The following is a 21,833-nucleotide window of genomic DNA, read 5'->3' on the forward strand; positions in this document are numbered from 1 at the left end:
GTATTACATTCGCAATTCAGAGATTTGGAAAACCTTTCAACTGAGATCAATTCATAAGGCTTTGCAGAGAAGGTACATATTTCTACGTTTAGATTTTGCTAGCTGAGTGCTTTTTTAGGGAGGATGCTTTTCTTTTGCACAGTTTATTGCCGAATTATCGATCTTAACTTAAGTTTTTTTTTCCGTTTCTTTCAAAGGTACAGTCATCCCACATATTCGGAACACCCACAAATTCGGAACACTTTTATGATAATTTGTCAATAGCATGCCGACCCTACTATTTTTAGAACCTTCATTTGGACATTATCTTGCTATTTCACTAGTAAAAGTAATACTTTTTGAACAAGAAACTTCATTCCAAGACTTTTTTGTCCAGAGCAGCAAAACACTGCCTCCAAATGGCCTGTTTCATAATTGTGGGATGTTATTGTGCCTCCCACAATTGTGGAACACCTGAATTTAACTGATATTTTCACAAAAAAAAAGTTATCAAACCATGTATAAAACATCACTAAGCTTGAGTTTCATTGGTTTCAGTGTGTGAAGTCATTATTTGGTAATAAATATGTACTCCTGGAGAGATCCAAAGTTTGTTTACATTCGTAAGAAAAAAGTGTTCCGAATTTGTGGATTTCAAAGGTCAAAGTAATTCTTCAAAAACTTTATATAAAAGTTAAAATTTGCATATGTTCGATACAGCATTCAAAAGATCGCAAGAAAAGCTTTCAAATGAAGGTTAAAGCGAATCATTAAGTTCAATTATCGATTTTCTATGATTTTTTGAACATTGGTCGATCTGGAAACCGTTCCGAACGAGGTTCCGAATATGTGGGATGACTGTACATGCCGCGCGGCAATTCAGAATATGCCAAAAACATTGTTGACAGCGATTTTCTGCACTTTTGGTGCAATATGGTGTCGTGACTTTCACCCGATTTATTTATCTCTCTCTTCTCTGCCACACTCATTCACTACACCTGGCAACAATGCCGGGCGATTCGAAAAAGAAGATCAACAAAAACAAAACGCGCAGTATGGGATTTGATCGAGCTTCCTCACATTAACAACAACAAATTACAAATTAATATACTTTTGATAAGGTTGTCAGATTTTGAACCTATTGTACTCATTGGAAAGGTCTTTTGATTACTCATCTAACGATGGGTTGCATGATTGATCAGAACATCATTTTCATCACAATATCTGAGATCCGACTACAAAAAAAGTTTGTAATAAACACTTAGGCTTCATCCATAAAGTACGTCACGCTAAAATCAGCCAAAAATTTACCCCCCCCCCCTTTGTCACGCTTTTCCTATACTTATAACACGCAATGTCACACATGCTCAGATCCCCCCTCCCCCCTAGAACGTGACATACTTTATGGATGACGCCTTAAGTGCTCATAACTTTTGATAAGGTTATCAGATCTTCAATCTTTTAGACGCGTTGGAAAAGTCTTTTGATTACTAATCTAACATCGGATTGCATGATAGATCCGGACAACGTGTTCACTGAAATATGTGAGATCCGGCCTCAAAAAAGTGTGTTAAAAATACTTAAGTGCTTAAAACTTTTGATAGGGTTGTCAGACCTTCAATGTTTTAGACTCGTTAGAAAGGTCTTTTAAATGCCTTTCTAAAACTGTATAACAAGACGGGTTTTCTTACAAAAACCACCCTTTTTACAATCTTCCGAACTTTAGTCAAAATTGTATTTTTAGCATAACTTGTGAAGTACTTAACTGAACTGACTAAACTTTACAATTTTTATTAGCGACTTATGGGACCCCAAGATGGATCGAATGAGACCTAGACTCACCTTAAAAATTAAATAATAATAAATATTTTACTTATTGATACTAGTGCTGAAAAGATAAACCTTCTGAAATTTTTTTTTGCAAAAAACATATTTTACACACTACCGCCAACTACTAAAAAACAGGAATACAGTCAGAATCGAATCCCCATCCTTTTGTTTTGACGACTTCCAACAATTCGAGCAGCAAGGCCTTTTCATCTGCCATTATCTTAAAGTTTACACATTTCTCTACATATTCGCCACAAAATTTCGCAATCTTTGGGTTTCCAGGTCGAAGGTCCATTAATTCGGGGAGGCATCTGATGTCTTCCTCGATCGTCCTTATGTGGCTTTCATTCAGATCCTCCAAGGCACAGTTTAAGTACCCTGTTCTTTTCATCACTTTCTTTAGATGTGTGGGCACGGGGCACTTTAATTGAGCTTCCGCCTTCTTCCAGAAATTTTCCTAAAAAAATAATATTTATAAATTTTTTGTCGAAACCTTCCACCTGTAATCCTGAAACTATCACCGACGTGTGAGGAAAATTCTTTGTCGACGTGAATGGCAGTGCAACCGGTACGTTACTTGGTCCGTAACGTCAACTTGGTTACCGAAGTTGACACATTTTTTCCTGTCAGAAAAAAATAGTTTTTATGCAAATTTTTGTGTTATATAATCATTTACCGTCGCGCGAACGTTGTCAATTGTCCATTTGCTGTTTATCCACTTGCTGTTCGGCCATTTGCCGTTTGGCCACCGACCGGGATCAATCCAGCTGCCTTGAAGTCGACCAGTTTGACAAGTGATTGTAAGAAAAGGTAACCGAAAAGGCTAGCTAACGCGCGTTAAGGTATAAAAAGGAAAAACAAAGTGGAAAGCTCGGAGGAAAGGCTTATACGAACGCTTAATGGTTTGAAAAAAGGTACTGTATCGCATAGTAAAGGCGGAAGTGTGCTACCCCTCGGTCAGAATAGATAAGGAGATTTTAGAGCAACGACCACGGTCGGTGACCAATGTGTGATTTTTTTTATGCATCACTGACTCAAACAATCGAGCGTTCACTGTACGGTCAGCCTTCTGACTCATTCTGCCTTCATTCGCAATCCCTTCACAAATGTCACAGTGACAGTTTGACTCCCAAAACGACGACGACGCTTGCTCGCGGGGCCACTTTTTCGCCAGTAGTTTCTTGTCCGCGGTCGCCGTCGAAAGTTCCGTCGTCGTCGCCGTTCGTGCGTTTCGCGTTCCGTGGTGAGGTGGAGGAAGAAAAGAAAAAAACGCCTGCGTTTTTTTGCTAGTGAAAATTTGCTTCTCGTTTTATCGACTCGCGTGGCAATTCGAAGGAATTTGGGGAAATTTTGCGGTTCTACGGTGCCAAGTGATGAAGTGAGGTGGAAGTGGTCCGTTTCGGAAGGATTAGGGTTTTAAGTTGAAAGTTCTCGAAAGTGTGCAGAAAATTCTTCACTCCTTTTTTTTGGCTTTGTGTGTGCGCGACGAAAAAACGTGAGACAATCCTCGTCTGAGGGGCCAAGTTGGTGACTCAGCACGGCCAGTTCCGTCGAATTCGAAGAAGAAGCAAGAACTTGTGTTAGAGAAAGCAGCTTCGGAAGATCCGGGATCAAGCCCCCGTCGTCGACCCCCGTACAATGGTCAACGTGAAGGGGAGCTCCTCTGGTGTCTCCTCCTCAGCAGCTTCTCCCTCCCCTGTTTCGGCCACGGTGGCCAGTTCGACGGCGGAACCGTACCCCCATGTGCACTATCTGTCCGAGCTTCCGGCGGTGGACGAGGAGCGGCTGGAGAAGATCTTCAACAAGCTCGACCGCGATGGCAACGGCCGCATCGACATTCACGACCTTTCGGAGGCCCTGCGGGAGTTTGGCCTGTCGCACCAGTACGCGGAGGTAAAGAGAAAGAGAGAGAGGGACCCCATAACGAGATGGGTTAAACCGATCCCCCCCTGAAAAGGAGGTCATCGGTTGAGTTTGAGTTTGATTTTTATTGTGGTTTTAAGTTTTCGGTGCTTCGTTCCGTTTGGGTGGTGTTGGCCACGGTGCGAATTTCCCGTTAGATTTGCGGATTTTATTTTGCTTTAATTTGCGCTCAGCTGTGTTGCTTTTCAGAGGGGTGGGAATGGGAAGAAATGGAAAGGATTGTGCTGTGCTGTCTGACGGGACCGGGCTGGTTTGATGAGTTATCTTTTGCACGAGATTGAGAGATTCGCTACGAGCTGAACGTTCGTTCAAACGTTCGAACAAACGAAAATAAATGTAGAACAGGGAAAGACTAGAAATTGATAAAATTTAATTTCAGTTTCGCAGAAATCTTTAATATAATTAACATTAAAAAAAACCCTTTGAAACCAAATTTCCAAATCATTACCATTTCAGGTTGCAATTTTTTGAATACCGATTCACTGATTTAGACCAAAATTGAAGGGAACGTTCATCTATCGATAGTTATCAGAAATCCCAAGTTTGGAGCTAATTGGACCATTCCTCCGTTTTTGGCACCGCCCTCTTTTTTGACGATTTTCTTAAAAAACTTTTTTTTTCTTTTAATCATAGCTTTGCAACTATTTGAAAAAAGACTTTCACTTAAATGCACTTAAATGCCCCCTAATAATCTATTTTAACGTTTTAAGTTTAAAAATTCGTTTTTGGACCAATTCATTATATTTTATTTTTTTTTTTATTTTATCACCATCGTGTTCTCCGGACAATTTTACATAATTATCAATATGAACCTCAAACTAAAATGAACAATTGATTTTGCGCAGCACTCAGAGGCACATGGTGTAATCTTCAACGAAAAGTGTGGAATCCTGCATAGTTCGGTTTTTATGGGTGTACCCCATATGGCATAATGGACATTTGGCATAACGGGTTTTCAAGATGGACGTTTGGCATAATGGACGTTTGGCATAATTGGTCCAAGACATCAGGGACGTTTGGCATAATGGACATTTGGCATAATGGACGTTTGGCATAATTAGTTCAAAAACCATCAAGGACGTTTGGCATAATGGACGTTTGGCATAATGGACGTTTGGCATAATTGACGTTTGGCATGATTATTACTAGCTTGTTTTTTTTTTGTTAATTATTTGTCATTTTCACGAATGAAAATGTATATTATTTACCTTTTTTATATTACTTTAAGAGATTATCATTTTTTTCTATAAAAAATTAGGTATCTCTATATTTTTCCCCAATAGTAAATTCTTTCCATTTTGAATAATTCACAATAAATCTTTTCAATGAAATTTTGATATTTTTATTAAATAATTAACATATCTCTTGTTAGCTTAAGATTTTTCCCCTTTCAATATAATTAGGAGTAATTTTTTAAATGAAATTTTCCCTTCTTTTATATGAAATTCATGATGAGAAAAACCTCTTCAAATCTTCGACAATTGAGCTTTTATAATGCAATTTTCCCTTCTTTTGATCAAAATTTTACTTGAAGAAGGAAATTTCTAAATAAATTCACATTTTTCCCTTCTTTTTCGAATTTAATCTAAAGAAACCCCAGAACTGGGCAGCACTCATCCGACACGAGACTAGCGGAAAGATTCACTGACACAGAGAACACAGTTCTACATGACCGAGAGAATTATGCCCTCGAGTCCATTTTCAAGAAAAAGTTCATCCTTCAAAACGAAAAGTGTTCTCTACGGGAACTGAACCAGAGACTAAAAATAGACTAACTCAATGACTAAACTGCCTTGGCCACAGCAGCTTGGTGACACAAGAGTAGTCAGATTTCGATGTATGACTCTTGTTGCAGATTTACTGTTTCAATTAATTAATTAAATTAATTGTTTTGTAGGTGTGAGTTGGTACCATTATTCTATCGAGTTTAGTATTAAGCTCTCTATAAATTTTGATGGAATTATACCGACGATTATACTCTCGATCCTGTATTTTGGGTGAATGGATGTCGATGTTGCTTTTCTTTAAATATTTTGCAAATAAGTTTTTTTTATTCAATTTTCCCATCATTTTTTATATTTAACTTGAAGAAGGGAAATTCTCTTATAGATGTTGTCTTTAAACATTTATATAATTTCTGCACATTTTTTCTCTGTTGGTTTAATTTTTGCAATAAAGTTGTTTATGGAATTTTCCCTACTTTTATTTATTCAATACTAATCTTAAAGAAGGGACAACTGCCTAAAAAAATGCTGATTAAATGTTATTTTTAAGAGAGGTAGGTGAAAAACATAAAAATATTGCGATAGTCAAACATTTAAAGAGTGTCAAAATGTGAATCTTTAAATTTACTTTTCTTCCATAAGTTGAATTTTATATAAATAAATATAAATTTTATAAAAAAAATCATAATCGAAGTTTATTGTCAAATATTCGAAAAGTATTGTTTTTAGAGATTTTCCCTTCTAAAAGTTGAATTTAAAATAAAAGAAGGGAAAATTTCATAACTCATTTGTCAAATATTTAAAGAAAGAAAAAATGTACATCCCTTATTAAGGATGAATATTTAAGAAGAAAAAAATGCATAAAAACAATGATTGCAAAATTTTGAAAAAAAAACAAACTGCACATTTTTTGAGAGATTTTACCTTATTTTAGCTTTAAAATAAAAGAAGAGCAAATTGCTTTAAAAAATTTAAATGCATTTCTTTAAATAAGAGCAAAATGTACATACATTCTTTAGGTTGAATTTGAAAAAGGAGGGGAAAGGGTAAACAGTATAAATTTTTTATTGCTAAATTTCAAAGACTGGCAAAACTTACATCACTTTGTTAGGTTGAATTTAAAATAAAAGAAGGAATAATTGAATACAAAAAATTAGGTGCAAAATATTTCAAATGAAGACAAATCTCAATATTATATATTTATGAAAAAAATGCATTTTATATTTATGAAAAATGGCATTTTAAAAATTTATTAAGAAAAAAAAGGAAAAAAAATACATCTATTGGGAGAAAATGACAAAGATACTAGAAAAACTAGATCTTGAAAACAAACATCATTTTTAAAGTAAAGTTATCTGCTTAGAAAAAAGAAAAAAAACTTATAAATTATTATTCTTTACAAAAAATAAATACTTATTGAACAAAAAAAAAGCTAGCAAAAATTATGCCAAACGTCCATTATGCCAAACGTCCTTGATGGGTTTTGAACGAATTATGCCAAACGTCCATTATGCCAAATGTCCATTATGCCAAACGTCCCTGATGTCTTGGACCAATTATGCCAAACGTCCCCTATGCCAAACGTCCATCTTGAAAACCCGTTATGCCAAATGTCCATTATGCCAAATGGGGTACACCCGGTTTTTATATGTGAAAAACTTATTTCGGATTTGAATTCATAGGACAGAGTGCCGCACAAAATCGAATTTTTTTCAGTAAAATCGCTGCTTCTCGCCAATTGTTCATTTTAGTTTGAGTTTTATATTGATTATTATGTAAAATTTTCCGGGGAACACGATGGTGATAAAATAAAACAAATAAAAATATAAGGAATTGGTCAAAACTTAATTTTAATACTTAAAACGTTAAGATATAATATTAGGTTGCATTTAAGGGTTAAAATTTTATTTTTATCGAATTCCTTGGACAATTTTCTATAAAATTCAACCTGTAGAAAGTCATTTGCTCAAAAAGTTGCAAAGTTAAGATTAAAAGAAAAAAAGTCTTTTAGAAAATCGTCAAAAAAGAGGGCGGTGCCAAAAATAGAGGGATGGTCCAATCAGCTCCAAACTTTGGATTTCTGATAACTATCGGTATGTGAATGTTTCCTCCAAGTTTGGTCCAAATCGATGAAGGTCAAGTCCTAAAGTGTACTTAGTTGACCTGGAATGACCCGTATAATTTTATAAGCTCAAATTGTACAATAAATCAAAAATACAAATATATATATATATATATATATATATATATATATATATATATATATATATATATATATATATATATATATATATATATATATATATATATATATATATATATATATATATATACAGCAGTTCCATATGAAAGTTAAAGAAAAAAATAAAAGTGCTTCGATTTGGCTCAAAATTTTTCTGGGGTTCCTTGGCCAAAATAATTAGACCCGTATTTTTGTTTGGCCATTAGGGTGGCCTACGTCGTGTTAGGGTGGTCGAAAATGGCCATTTTCGTCGATTTCACAAAACCACTTTTTCAAAAATCATAACTTCGCTCCATTCCAACCGATTTTAGCTGTCTAGGGTGCAAATGAAAGATGATAAGTTGGACTTCCAAGAAAAAATAATGTGGAGTTTCAAAAATCTAGCCTAACATTTGAAAAAGTCTAATGAAAACATCAAATGCCGTTTTGACGGTGTCTGGACCAAAGAGCCTATATCTGAAAATATTTTTAACGGATTCCTCGGACAATTTTACATAACATATCAAAAATTGGGCGAGGTTCATTAACAGGATTCAGAGATATGATTTTTTGAAAATAAAATCCGGGTTTTTCGACGCGCCGCGCGCGAAAACGGGAGATTGACGAAATCGGCAAAAAATCAACTTTTTTCACTAAAACTGCGATAACTCGAAAATTTCAGCGATGACCTATAAATGTTAGGGTACCAAAAGTTGCGTATTTCAATTGCGAAAATTTTGGTACCCTAACATCTATAGGTCATCGCTGAAATTTTCTAGTTATCGCAGTTTTAGCGAAAAAAGTTGATTTTTTGCCGATTTCGCCAATTTCTCGTTTTCGCGCGCGCGCGTCGGATTTTATTTTCAAAAATCATATCTCTGAATCCTGTCGCCCAATTTTGATATGTTATGTAAAATTGTCCGAGGAATCCGTTAAAAATATTTTCAGATATAGGCTCTTTGGTCCAGACACCGTCAAAACGGCATTTGATGTTTTCATAAGACTTTTCAAATGTTAGGCTAGATTTTGAAACTCCACATTATTTTTCTGAAAGTCCAACTTATCATCTTTCATTTGCGCCTAGACAGCTAAAATCGGTTGAAATGGAGCGAAGTTATGATTTTTGAAAAAGTGGTTTTTGAAAATCGACGAAATGGCCATTTTTCGGACCCTAACACGACGTAGGCCACCCTAATGACCAAACAAAAATACGGGTCTAATTATTTTGGCCAAGGAACCCCAGAAAAATTTGAGCCAAATCGAAGCACTTTTTTTTTCTTTAACTTTCATATGGAACTGCTGTATATATATATATATATATATATATATATATATATATATATATATATATATATATATATATATATATATATATATATATATATATATATATATATATATATATATATATATATATATATATATATATATATATATATATATATATATATATATATATATATATACATATTACGCCCTTTTAAAATATTAGTCATGGTTTAAAAAATTTGTAAATATTTTTTTCGATAAGGCCGGAATCGGAATTTCACGAATGTTTCATATTTTATCATTGCGTCGCCATCGTGCTAACTTGTCGTACGTGCATTTTGGGCCAAATTGAGTTAAGAACGCCATTTTGTGTAGCTCACAATGCCTCACCTTTTGACCTTCACAGATCCCCAAAATTCGATTTCAATCCTGAGATATTCAACAAAAACCGAAAAAACTCCGTGCATTTTTGTCACTTTACATATGAAAGTAGTTTCAATCTTGTCGTGCTATCTTGTCACTCCATGAAAATTGATGTAAGTGCGACAAAAGGCCAAAGGGATTTCAGGCCAGGAAAGTCAGGATGCGTTTGTCGCACGTACAAGCTAGACTACCGTAAACATTTGTAATTATAACTCGGGACTCCAGCAACCAACTTCAACCAAACTTTGGGACAATGCACAGAATGGTGAGCCAAACAAAACGTGTGTGTTATTGTTTACATTGCGTGCTCTCGTTTTTGAATATTCAAGGTCAAACATTAAAACGCGTTTTTCTCGGAACGTCAAAATGGCGGGTGCGACAAGATAGCACGACGACGTCGATTGTAAATCGGACCATTAGTTGCTGAGATATTGACATAAGAAAATGGTGGGTTGTTTGGGTGAGACTTAGAAAACATCAATTTTCTTGTTTTTAAACACTTGCATAGCAATATCTCAGCAACTAAAGGTCGTATCAACAAAGTTCAAAAAAGCAAAATATAGAGAATTATCTCATCTTTTCAAACATGTTTTATAAAGTGGGCAAACATGTGCACTGATTTAAAAAAATGAAAAACTTCGACTGTTTTAAAAATAGGTAATAGGAAAAACTTCGTCTGTTTTAAAAATGACTTTAACTTGAAAAAGGTGAACTTTATCAAAATTTCACTAAAGTACTTTTTGATTGCAAATTTTTTTCTAAATCGAATTCTAAATCAAAAAAGTTAAAAAAAAATTGCGACCAATATTTTAATTTTTTGAAAAACTCAATATTGATTAAAAAAATCATAACTCGGTCAAAGATTTTTTGCACAACCTGGAAATTTCTGGCATTTGATGCCCTCTAAAACATATATAAAAAAAGAAAAAAACATAGTTTTTTTTAAAAATCAAGTTTTAGTGACAAAAAGTTAAACAAAAAATCACCAAATTTTTTTTACCGTGTTTCATTTTTTTCAGTGTAGTCCTTATCCACACCTACAACTTTGCCGAAGACACCAAATCGATCAAAAAATTCCTTCAAAAGATATAGATTTTTGAATTTTCATACATCGTTTTTGTATGGACAGCTGCCAAATTTGTATGGAAAATTATATGGGCAAACTAATGCAAAATGGCTTCTTTGGGCATACCGAAGGCACCAAAAAAGTTTCAGTCGGATTAAAAAATACAAAAAAAAAAATCGAATTACCGAATTATTTGGGATTTGGGGCCTTTATGCCCAACGGAACAAACCCCTGAATGCCCGCCAAAAAGTCATTTTTGTTGCACTCTAAGGCTGGTTCAAATTTTATAGAAGGTTTTTGTCAAAATTTCTGTGGTAATTTAAGTACAATCAGCTGAAATTAATTTAAAATGCGTTTCCCTGCGTTTAGAATCACTTGAGGCATGTTTGAGTTGAGGAGAAAAATCATTTGCACATTCTTTAGTCACTCACTTGAAAAATAATCCCGAAAAATGTAAATAATTAGCAAGCACCATCCAAAAAACAAACGCGCTAAGTCTTTTGACGTTTCGATTTTGACTACCCATTCCAATCGAAGGCTGAAGAAAACCGAGCGAGAAGCGAAGGCAAATTAAGTACAAAGGGTGGCCACCAACGCCACCAACATGCTGGTGCAGCGCCTGTTGGAGTGAGCCAGTGATGCCAGGAAATTTTCTCTATAAATGCTACTTTTCGAGAAAAAAAAATTAAAAAATTTCATCAATTTTGGCAGCACGAAGCAGACCCAAAAGAGCGCTGGAAGAAAAAAAAGGAACTAAGCTGAAAATAGAAAAATGGGCGTGGCCCAATGCACTCGACTGATTAGAATGCATTTGGGAAATATTTTTTTTAAATGCTTGTTAAAGAAAAAGCATAACTTTTAATAAAAGTGAAAATAAACAGAAATGTTCACAAAAAGTTTCTCTACTCGTTGGTGTACTTGGTTTTAGTAAATTTCAAGGAACACTCCAGATTATGCAGCATCATTCAAACACGACCGCTTATTAGGCTTAAAATGGGTTTATTTCCCCTAAGTTAGTTTTTTTTTAAACTGTGATTCTCTGAGTTGGAATGAATTTTCCAGACAATTTAACATGAATGTCGCTATAGAGCAATTCCAGCTCAAATCAGGAATTTTTCTGGTACTTTTGTACCCGACCCTCTCCGATTTCAATGAAACTTTGTAGACATGTTATCCTAGGCCTATAAAAGCCATTTTTGGGTATATGGAGCCAATAGTACTCGAAAATAACATTTGAGAAGGGCGTAAGTTATTTAAATATTTTTGTATTTTGTAATCTAAAAATTACTGTATTTCGAAGCCGTTGTGTCGTATAAAAAAGTGGTCAAAGACACACTTTTAGGAAATTGGACGGGCTTTCTGAAAAAAAATACACTGAAACAAAAATACACGCCACTTCTATGAGATATTTTAATTTTTATGTCTAAATCTTAAATTTAAAGGTGATGTCACGATTTTTTTTCGTTCAAAATTTTTGAGAAAATAGCCTTAGATGTTACCAAAAGACTGACGAAAAATACAGGATGGTATGTCTCTCCAAAAAAAAAAAAAATACAAAAATCATTTACTAAAACTGTTTTTTTGCAAAGTGGTCTAAACGTCAATTTTTTTAAAAACCAGTAGTGGGGATCGATTCTCCAGACAATTTTACATAAAAGTCTCCATATTGACCATTGTCCTATGTCCAATCCTTGTGAAGATACAGCGGTTTTAAAATTGAAAATGTTGAAAAAACTGTTTTTTTTGTAGTTTTTTGCAATTTCTATACGACATACTTGGTTTTTCAGTCTCGTAAATATGTTTACCGGAAAGCTCGTTCAATTTCCCATAAGTTTGCCCTTGACAGCTTTTTGATTTATGTCGTTTTTATATATACGTAATCAAATTTACTATCCTGGTTTCTATATCCTATATCCTGGTATACCACACTGAAAAAAATATCTGTAAGCTCCAATTGAAATGCTGTCAAAAGCAAACTTATGGAAAATTGGACGAGCTTTTCGGTAAAAATATTTGCGAGACTGAAAAACCAAGTCTGTCATATAGAAATTGCCAAAAACCACCAAAACCCCGTTTTTTCAACATTTTCATTTTTGAAACCGCTGTATCTTCCCAAGGATTGGACATAGGTCAATGGTCAATATGGAGACTTTTATGTAAAATTGTCTGGAGAATCGATTCCCACTACCGGTTTTTTTTTTAAATTTTGACGTTTAGGCCACTTTAAAAAAAAAAAAACAGTTTTAGTAAATGATTTTTGTATTTTTTTAAGAGAAACATACCTTCCTGCATTTTTCTTCAGTCTTTTGGTAACTTTTTAGGCTATTTTCTCAAAAAATTTGAACGAAAAAAAAATTGTGACATCACCTTTAAATTTAAGATTTAGACAGAAAAATTAAAAAATCTCATAGAAGTGGCGTGTATTTTTGTTTCAGTGTATTTTTTTCAGAAAGCCCGTCCAATTTCCTAAAAGTTTGTCTTTGACCACTTTTTGATACGACGCTTCGAGATACAATAATTTTGCCTTCCTCACTGAGGTAAGGCTATAATTCTGCCCTAAAAATGAACTTTGCATAAAAACGTCGTAGACCCACCTTCATGTATACACTCAGAATCGAAAACTGAACAAATGTCTGTGTGTGTTTATGTATGTATGTGACCAACAAACTAGCTCATGTTTCTCGGCACTGGCTTAACCGATTTGACCCGAACCTGCTGCATTCGACTTGGTTTAGGGTCCCATAGATCGAGTTCTATACAGATTGAAGTTTCTATAAGTAGTTCAAAAGTTATGTATGAAAATGTGTTTTCACATATATCCGGATCTCACTTAAATGTATGTAAACTATGTCCGGATCCACCATCCAACCCATCGTTGGTTAAATTATTAAAAGACCTTTCCAACGAGTCCAAAACATTGAAGATCTGGCAACCCTGTCTCGAGATATGCCCACTTATGTGATATTGATGCACTTTTTTGAAGCCGGATCTTACTTAAATGTATGTAAACTAGGTTCGGATCCACCATCTGACCCATCCTTGGTTAGGTTTTCAAAAGATCTTTCCAACGAATCCAAAACATTGAAAATCTGGCAACCCTGTCTCGAGATATGTACACTTAAGTGATATTGATGTACTTTTTTGAAGCCGGATCTCACTTAAATGTATGTAAACTATGTCCGGATCCACCATCCAACCCATCGTTGGTTAAATTATTAAAAGACCTTTTTAACAAGTCCAAAACATTGATGATCTGGCAACTCTGTCTCGAGGTATGGCCACTTAAGTGATATTTATGTACTTTTTTATTCCGGATCTAAAAAATAGATGAAATGTTTGTACAATCCTATCACATCAGCCATTGTTGGAAATAAGTGAGGAAGGCTCCAACCACGTAGGTGGATTAAGTTAGTTTTTAAATTACAAAATACAAAAATATTTAAATACCTTACGCCCTTCTCAAATGTTGTTTTCGAGTACTATTGGCTCCATATACACAAAAATGGCTTATATAGGCCTAGGATAAAATGTATACAAAGTTTCATTGAAATCGGAGAGGGTCGGGTACAAAAGTACCAGAAAAATTCCTGATTTGAGCTGGAATGGCTGATTGTATAGATTGTGCATTTTCCAACCAGTCAATCTGTCGCAAAGCTGCGTTGCGTCCCAATTGCCACGACATTATGACATCATCCGGCCATAATATCTCGTCGTCGTCATCAATTCGCTTTAGTGATCACGACCATCAAACGAGAATCAGACGATGACTAATCCAGTTGATTAAGTTGGATTCGTTACGTTTGAAACGTAATCAGTAATGAATTTTACGATACTTGGATCCCAAGCGTCCATCCAAGCAGTAGCAATGATCGGTTCGAATCTCGTCATCATCTTACTGTAATGCTCTTATGACACGATTATTATGCGATAACGCGGTTATACCGTCATGATTCCACTTGTATACTCTACAGCCCGTGCGGCCTCGGTCAAGGACGAGTTTTGCCACTACATCAGGCGGAGGTCCACGTATGCGCACTCGAACCTGATGCCTGCAACAGCCACCGCCACCGCGGCAGTCTGCTATAACTGTGTTACACAGATATAGGCTAAATTGCAGAGGAACACACCCCCTTGGAAGTCTACACCTAGTAGTAGAATAGAAGAAGAAAACCGATCCGTGTCGCCCCATTTATTGCTGGTCACGAACACGGGTTAAAGGATGTGACCTTAAAGGTGTGGAACCAGTCTGTTCGATGCTGTTCAGTTGCCATGCAGTCTGCTTCTTCAAGCGAAACTACAGGTGGGGGGAAAACTGGTTCACAGCTGCAATCATGATTGCGAAGTGAGGGTTGTGTCGCGGAAGAAAGCAACGTTTCAAGTTCATCGATTCAGTGATGCAACACAAGGAGAATGTTTAATCGGTTGAGGGAAAGTAAATCGAAACTGCAACGGAACTTTCACACCTCTCCACGAGTGAGTACTTGAGCGATTCTCACTCGTGCAAATCCGACCACGTAAACATAGCGTTTAATCACACACACGTCACGGCTGATAAGAGGAGGACAGTCTGGCGAGCAAACGCCGACCGCCGACCGGAATCAGCACTTAACACGCTAAGTATTGATAAGCCCGGCTCTTTAAGGTCAGCAACTTCCAGAACCGGTTTAGTCGCGAAAGCTTTTGCGGATTTCCGTGCTATGGATTCGTCTTTACTTTTTTTTTTCTCACTGAGCAGATAAATCAGGTCAAGCAGAAAAGTGACGATAAATCAAGTGTCATTTGCGAAACTTTTCCTTTTCGTTAGTATCATTATTAGGAATGTTATTTACTGCCAAGACGTCGTTGGGAGGCTGCCAACCGCTGCTGATTGGCCTCGTGGTCAGTCCTTTGATGATGCTCGAAAATGTGTAATTTTCGAAGAATCTTGTCATTTAATCTCTGCGCAATTTGACCAAATAGTCCTTTGTAATTTTTGGTAGAAATTGGTGTAGTTTTTTTTAAGGACGAACCCCGTGTCTTTTTGAATCACCGAAATTGCTCAATCGGAGTGCAGGGCAACGGGTCTGAGCAAAGCTGGTGTGCAATCTTCCTGTCTGGTAAAATTAGAGGACACGCGACAGCGCAAAATACCGACATGTCTGACGATCAGACAGACGACACCACTTGCCACCAAGCATTTTCGATGCATTCTTTCTGAAATTTTTAAAATTATAAAAAATAAATAGAAATTATCAAAAAGTTCATTTTTTTTTTTAATTTATATTTATTCAAATTTCTTTTCCATGTACATTCATTCAGTTAAAATATTATTGAGTGTCCAATCACAAACGATGACTTTTCACCTCAATTTTAAATACTAGCAACTTTCATTTATTCATGAAATATTGTAGCTTTCGCTATTCAGTGATTTCAAATGTAGGAGGTCCTACATGTACAAAAGGAAAAGGGATACCTTAAAACTAACTTATAAACTATATAAAGAGCGGATCAATGCAGCTGAAGACTGCAATGATTTTTGTCGAAATGCATCAATTATCTTATTGGACATAACATCCAAAGTGTCAACTTCGGCTAATTGATGAAGTTCACTGGTGCTGAACCAGGGAGGAAGTTTCAGAATCATTTTCAGAATTTTGTTCTGAATCCTCTGAAGTTTTTTCTTCCTGGTTAAGCAACAGCTTGTCCAGATCGGCACAGCATAAAGCATGGCAGGTCTGAAAATTTGTTTATAAATTAACAGTTTATTCTTGAGACAAAGTCTAGAATTCCTGTTTATAAGTGGATACAAACATTTAATATATTTGTTACATTTAACCTGGATACTTTCAATGTGATCCTTGTAAGTAAGGTTTTTGTCAAAACCAAGTCCAAGATATTTCACTTGATCCTCCCACTTTAAATTTACCTCATTCATCTTTATAATGTGATGACTTTTTGGTTTAAGAAAATCAGCCCTTGGTTTGTGAGGGAAAATAATAAGTTGAGTTTTTGCAGCATTTGGAGTAATTTTCCATTCTTTCAAATAAGAATTGAAAATATCCAAGCTTTTTTGTAATCTTCTTGTGATGACACGAAGGCTTCTGCCTTTGGCAGAGATGCTTGTGTCATCAGCAAAAAGTGATTTCTGACATCCTGGGGGCAAATCAGGCAAGTCAGAAGTAAAAATATTGTATAAAATTGGACCCAAAATGCTTCCTTGAGGGACGCCAGCACGTACAGGTAGTTGATCAGATTTGCTATTCTGATAACATACCTGCAGAGTACGATCCGTCAAATAATTTTGAATAATTTTCACGATATAAATCGGAAAATTAAACCTTTTCAATTTCGCAATCAAACCTTTATGCCAAACACTGTCAAATGCTTTTTCTATGTCTAGAAGAGCAGCGCCAGTAGAATAGCCCTCAGATTTGTTGCTTCGAATTAAATTTGAAACTCTCAACAACTGATGAGTAGTTGAATGCCCAAGGCGAAATCCAAACTGCTCATCAGCGAAAATTGAATTTTCATTAATGTGCGTCATCATTCTATTAAGAATTATTCTTTCGAATAATTTACTAATAGATGAAAGCAAACTAATGGGCCGATAGCTTGAGGCTTCAGCAGGATTTTTATCCGGTTTCAAAATCGGATTACTTTGGCATTTTTCCAACTACTGGGAAAATATGCCAAATCAAAACATTTGTTGAAAATTTTGACCAAGCTACTTAAAGTTGCTTCTGGTAATTTTTAATTAAAATGTAAAAATGCCATCCTCACCAGGGGCTTTCATATTTTTAAATTTTTGATAATAGATTTTATTTCATTCAGATCCGTATTAAAAACTTCATCTGATGAAAATTCTTGTTCAACAATATTCTGAAATTCTATTGAAATTTGATCTTCAATAGGACTCAAAACATTCAAGTTGAAATTATGAGCACTCTCAAACTGCTGAGCAAGTTTTTGAGCTTTTTCCCCATTAGTTAATAGAATATTATCACCATCTTTTAAAGAAGGGGTTGGTTTTTGAGCTTTCTTAAGAACCTTTGAAAGTTTCCAAAATGGTTTGGAATAAGGTTTAATTTGTTCGACATCTCTTGCGAACTTTTCATTTCGCAGGAGAGTGAATCTGTGGTCAATAACCTTTTGCAAATCTTTTGAATTCGCTTCAGTGCAGGATCACGAGAACGTTGATACTGTCTTCGGCGAACATTTTCAGACGAATCAGAAGCTGAAGATCGTCATCAATAATGGGAGAATCAAATTTGACTTGGACTTTTGGAATAGCAATATTCCTAGCATCCAAAATTGCATTAGTTAAAGATTCCAAGGCTGAATCAATATCAGCTTTGGTTTCTAAAACAAAATCATGATTTAAATTATTCTCAATATGATGCTGATACCTGTCCCAATTAGCTTTGTGGTAATTAAACACAGAACTATTGGGTCTGGTAACTGCTTCATGAGAAAGTGAAAAAGTTACTGGAAGGTGATCAGAATCAAAATCAGCATGAGTCACTAAAGGACCACAATACTGACTTTGATTTGTCAAAACCAAATCAATTGTTGATGGATTTCTAACAGAAGAAAAGCAAGTTGGCCCATTCGGGTATAAAACCGAATAAAGACCAGAAGTGCAATCTCTGAACAGAATTTTACCATTGGAATTTACTTTAGAATTATTCCAAGATTGGTGTTTGGCATTAAAATCACCGATGATCAAAAATCGAGATCTATGCCGAGTAAGTTTATTCAAATCCCCTTTGAAATATTTTTTATTTTCCCCAGTGCATTGGAATGGCAAATATGCAGCTGCAATCATAATTTTCCCAAAAGAAGTTTCAAGTTCAATGCCCAAACTTTCAATAACTTTTAACTTAAAGTCACGTAACGTGCTATAAGTCATACTACGGTGGATAACTATTGCAACTCCACCGCCATTTCGATTCATTCGGTTATTAGTTATAACTTTATAATCTGGATCACTTTTCAAATAAGTGCCAGTTTTTAAAAATGTTTCGGTTATAACAGCAACATGCACGTTATGAACTCGTAAAAGTTGAAAAATTCATTTTCTTTCGCTTTTAAAGAGCGAGCATTAAAATTCATAATATTGATGGAATTACTTAGATCCATGATTAAACTTCAGGGTAAGAACAACATCATTCGCAAATTTTAATCCAATCTGGATTGCTTCCATCATGGATGTAGCATTACTCATTGTTTGAATCAAACCAAACAGTGAGTTTTGCAAAAAGTCATTTTTCAAACGTAACATCGCCGAGATCAGAAGATCCCAAAGCGTTGCCAGCAGAAACATTTTCAAATGAGATTTGAGGTACCTGCCCAATTTCAGAAAGATTGGTAGAGGATTTAAAATTCGTGGATGAACCCGAAACGACGTTAGCATAAGAAATGCCATTGTTGTTACCTAACTTTTCCACGGTAGGGGTATTTCTAGCATTGTTCGAGTGAGACAGCACGAACGTTTGATTTAAAGATGCAGGTACAACCTGACTTTGAGAAAATTTCGGTTTGGATTTCGGCTGATGCTTAGCACGAGAATCCAAAACCTTTTTCTGATGGGGCAATCCCAGAAATTTGATTTGTGATTTCCACCACAATTTGCACATTTAAATTGGGTGACTTCTTTCACGGGACAATTGTCCTTGTCGTGAGAAGAATCCCCGCAAACCATGCATTTTGGAACCATGGCGCAATGATCAGTACCGTGACCGAATGCCTGGCAACGCCGGCACTGGGTCAGATTCTGGCCATTACCGCCATGTTTCTTAAAATGCTCCCACTTTACCCGTACATGGAACAAAAACTGAACTTTGTCCAAAAGTTTCAAATTGTTGATTTCATTTCTGTTGAAATGAATCAGATAAAATTGTGAAGTCAAACCAAAGCGAGAAATATTCCCGTTTGATTTTTTCTTCATCGGTATTACTTGGGATGGGGCAAAGCCAAGCAACACCTTAAGTTCGTTTTTGATCTCATCCACCGACAAGTCGTTGGAGAGACCTTTCAGGACCGCCTTGAATGGCCGAGCATTCTTGGTCTCATACGTGTAGAAATTGTGTTTGTGGTTTTTCAAATAACCAACAAAAGTTTGGTGATCTTGTAAAGATTCCGTCAACAAGCGACATTCTCCTCTTCGACCAAGCTGGAACGAAACTTTCAAATTGCAAGTTTCCTTGCAATTCTTCAGTTGCGTTCGAAAGCTGGCCAAATCGGAGACGGAAGTCACAACAATTGGCGGAGCCTTTACTCGTTTCTCGACGGCAGAAGGCTCAGTACGAGGAGAAGGTTCCTTGTCATCAGTTTCGGATAAAACACCGAAACTGTTTGTCAATGGAATTGGAGGATTGACCTCACATTCAGAATCAGAATCAGACCTCAGAAGAGGCTGTTTTCTTTTTCTGTTTCCGTTAGCCGGTTTAGCGTTCAAACGCTTCACCGACGTAACGACCAAATCTTCAGAAGATTTGCGTTTACCTTTGTTTTGACGCATTTTGCAAGCAAAGTTCTCTTAAAAAGATGGCTTCGTTTGTAAAATACAACAAAATTTCAGGCGGGGTTAGTCTTGAAAAGACTGTTTAGAATTTTGGAAAATAACTCAGGTAGTCTTTAAAAAGGCTGTGAATTTTGTTTTGAAATAACTCTGAGCTTAGGTAGTAAAAAATACCGCAGCTCTAGTGTCCGTTCCCCACGAAGGTTCGCAAGACACTGTCAACAAAAAGTTCAATGAAACCGCATATTAGTAGTGTACAAGCCAACAACACCAACACCAAAAACCAAAAAAAAAAAATTGGAAATAAAAATACAAAAAAAAAAATCCTCAAATTTCGCCACTTATTCAAAACCCGTCTGGAACTGATTAGAAACATGCTGATTTTTGCAAAAGACCACCGGCTGTGGTGGTGATCATGTTCCCAGAACTACTCTCACTTTCTTTTTTCTTTGTTTACACAAAAATGCCAAATGAAACGCCTGTCGTGGCAGAAAGTTATAGAGCCAACCAACACCAGCACCAGCTCAACGACTTGGGAGACTATAAATAAATGGCACGCCGCGGGCGCACCTCCTCCGCAGTAGGGTGGTCCTTTTTTAAGGATTTTTTTTTTCTAATTGTCAAAGTTTGCATTGATCTTCTTCATTCAAATTTTGGAGTTGATAAGTATTAACATGAAAATATTCGAATAAGTTAGCACTTTTTGGCCCAACCCTGCCTCGCGGATTTCGACCTAAAATTTCGTCAAAAATCCAATTGTAAACAAATTTTCACTCTACCAAATGTATTGAGATGTAGAATTCTGGAATTCAAAAAAAAATTGTTTGACATTTTTTTCAATTTTATAAAAAAAAATCAATGTTTAATTAAAATTGGGATCTTGACCGCGTTTTTAAAGCATTCATTTATGACAAATTTAAAAGCTCAACAATTCGATTCAATGATTAAAATAAATGTTCTAAACAAAAAAATTAGAAAAAAAGGAAAACACCAACTATCCCAAATTTATTGATACTACAAATCTACTACTAATAACTAAAAATTAACAGAATAAATTAACAATAAAATGTTACTAATGAATTAAGAAAAAAAACAAGCAAAGGTTTTCGTAGAACAAAAGTTGATCAAAACACGGAAAAAGAAAAATTAATTTCGAAAATAAGACAGTAGAGGGTTAAGAAAAGGAGCAATTCTTCACCAAAACTCCACCAATAATTTTATTTATTTTTTTTGTTTGGTTCAAATTTCGGGGTCCCTATGACCAACGACACAATCATTGGTTCTTTCTCCAATTTTTGTCATTTCCAAATAATCCGTATGTTTAATTTTTGTTTTTTTTTTATGTTTTAGGAGACAACTTTTGAGTCAGAGAGATTTTTGTTGCATAACATTTTTTCTTCTCATTTTTTATGTAAAAATTTGATTCTAACCATGAGTGACCATTTCTGAAAATGTTCAGAAAATTTGCTCTAAATTGTATAAGAGACATTGAACATTGGAACTCAGGTTGCTGAAATACAGCGAATAAAAGAAAAAAAACAGGAAAATTGAAATTTTTTCATGTTTCATCCATTCCCACATTTTCTAATGCCAATATCTCAGCAACCTATGGTCCAATTAATAATGTTAAAAAATGAAACACTTGTGAAATTTTCAAATCGAAAAAAATATTTTTTAAAATTTTGAAATCAAGACTGGCTCTGTTTTCAGCAACTAGAGGTCTATCTTAGACACTTAAAAAAAAATAATCGAAAAATAGGAATTTTTCAGATAAAATTTCGCTTTAACCCTTCAAGCTTGACCAATCAACTTTTGACCCAAAAATAACAATTTGCAAAACAAGCCTATAATTTTCGTAAGGTTATAAGGTTCATTTCCCCATCATTAACCCTCTACTGC

General features: G+C 35.4%; 1 protein-coding gene across 4 annotated transcripts in view; it reads left to right on the forward strand.

Moving 5' to 3' along the window:
- The first annotated feature begins 2,957 nt into the window (after nucleotides 1–2,957).
- Nucleotides 2,958–21,833, forward strand: part of LOC6039880 (calcium-binding mitochondrial carrier protein SCaMC-2) — a 70,633-nt gene continuing 51,757 nt past the window's right edge. For 2 of the 4 annotated variants that reach the window (XM_038259222.1, XM_038259223.1), the window contains exon 1: nucleotides 2,958–3,702. In XM_038259222.1, coding sequence (XP_038115150.1) covers nucleotides 3,448–3,702 — 255 coding nt within the window. In that variant the 5' untranslated portion in view covers nucleotides 2,958–3,447. The remainder of the gene's footprint in view (nucleotides 3,703–21,833) is intronic. The other 2 variants (XM_038259225.1, XM_038259224.1) reach the window with 2 other exon arrangements.

This window comes from Culex quinquefasciatus, chromosome 3 (genome assembly GCF_015732765.1).
Source record: "Culex quinquefasciatus strain JHB chromosome 3, VPISU_Cqui_1.0_pri_paternal, whole genome shotgun sequence".
In the NCBI taxonomy this organism is placed as follows: Eukaryota; Metazoa; Arthropoda; class Insecta; order Diptera; family Culicidae; genus Culex; species Culex quinquefasciatus.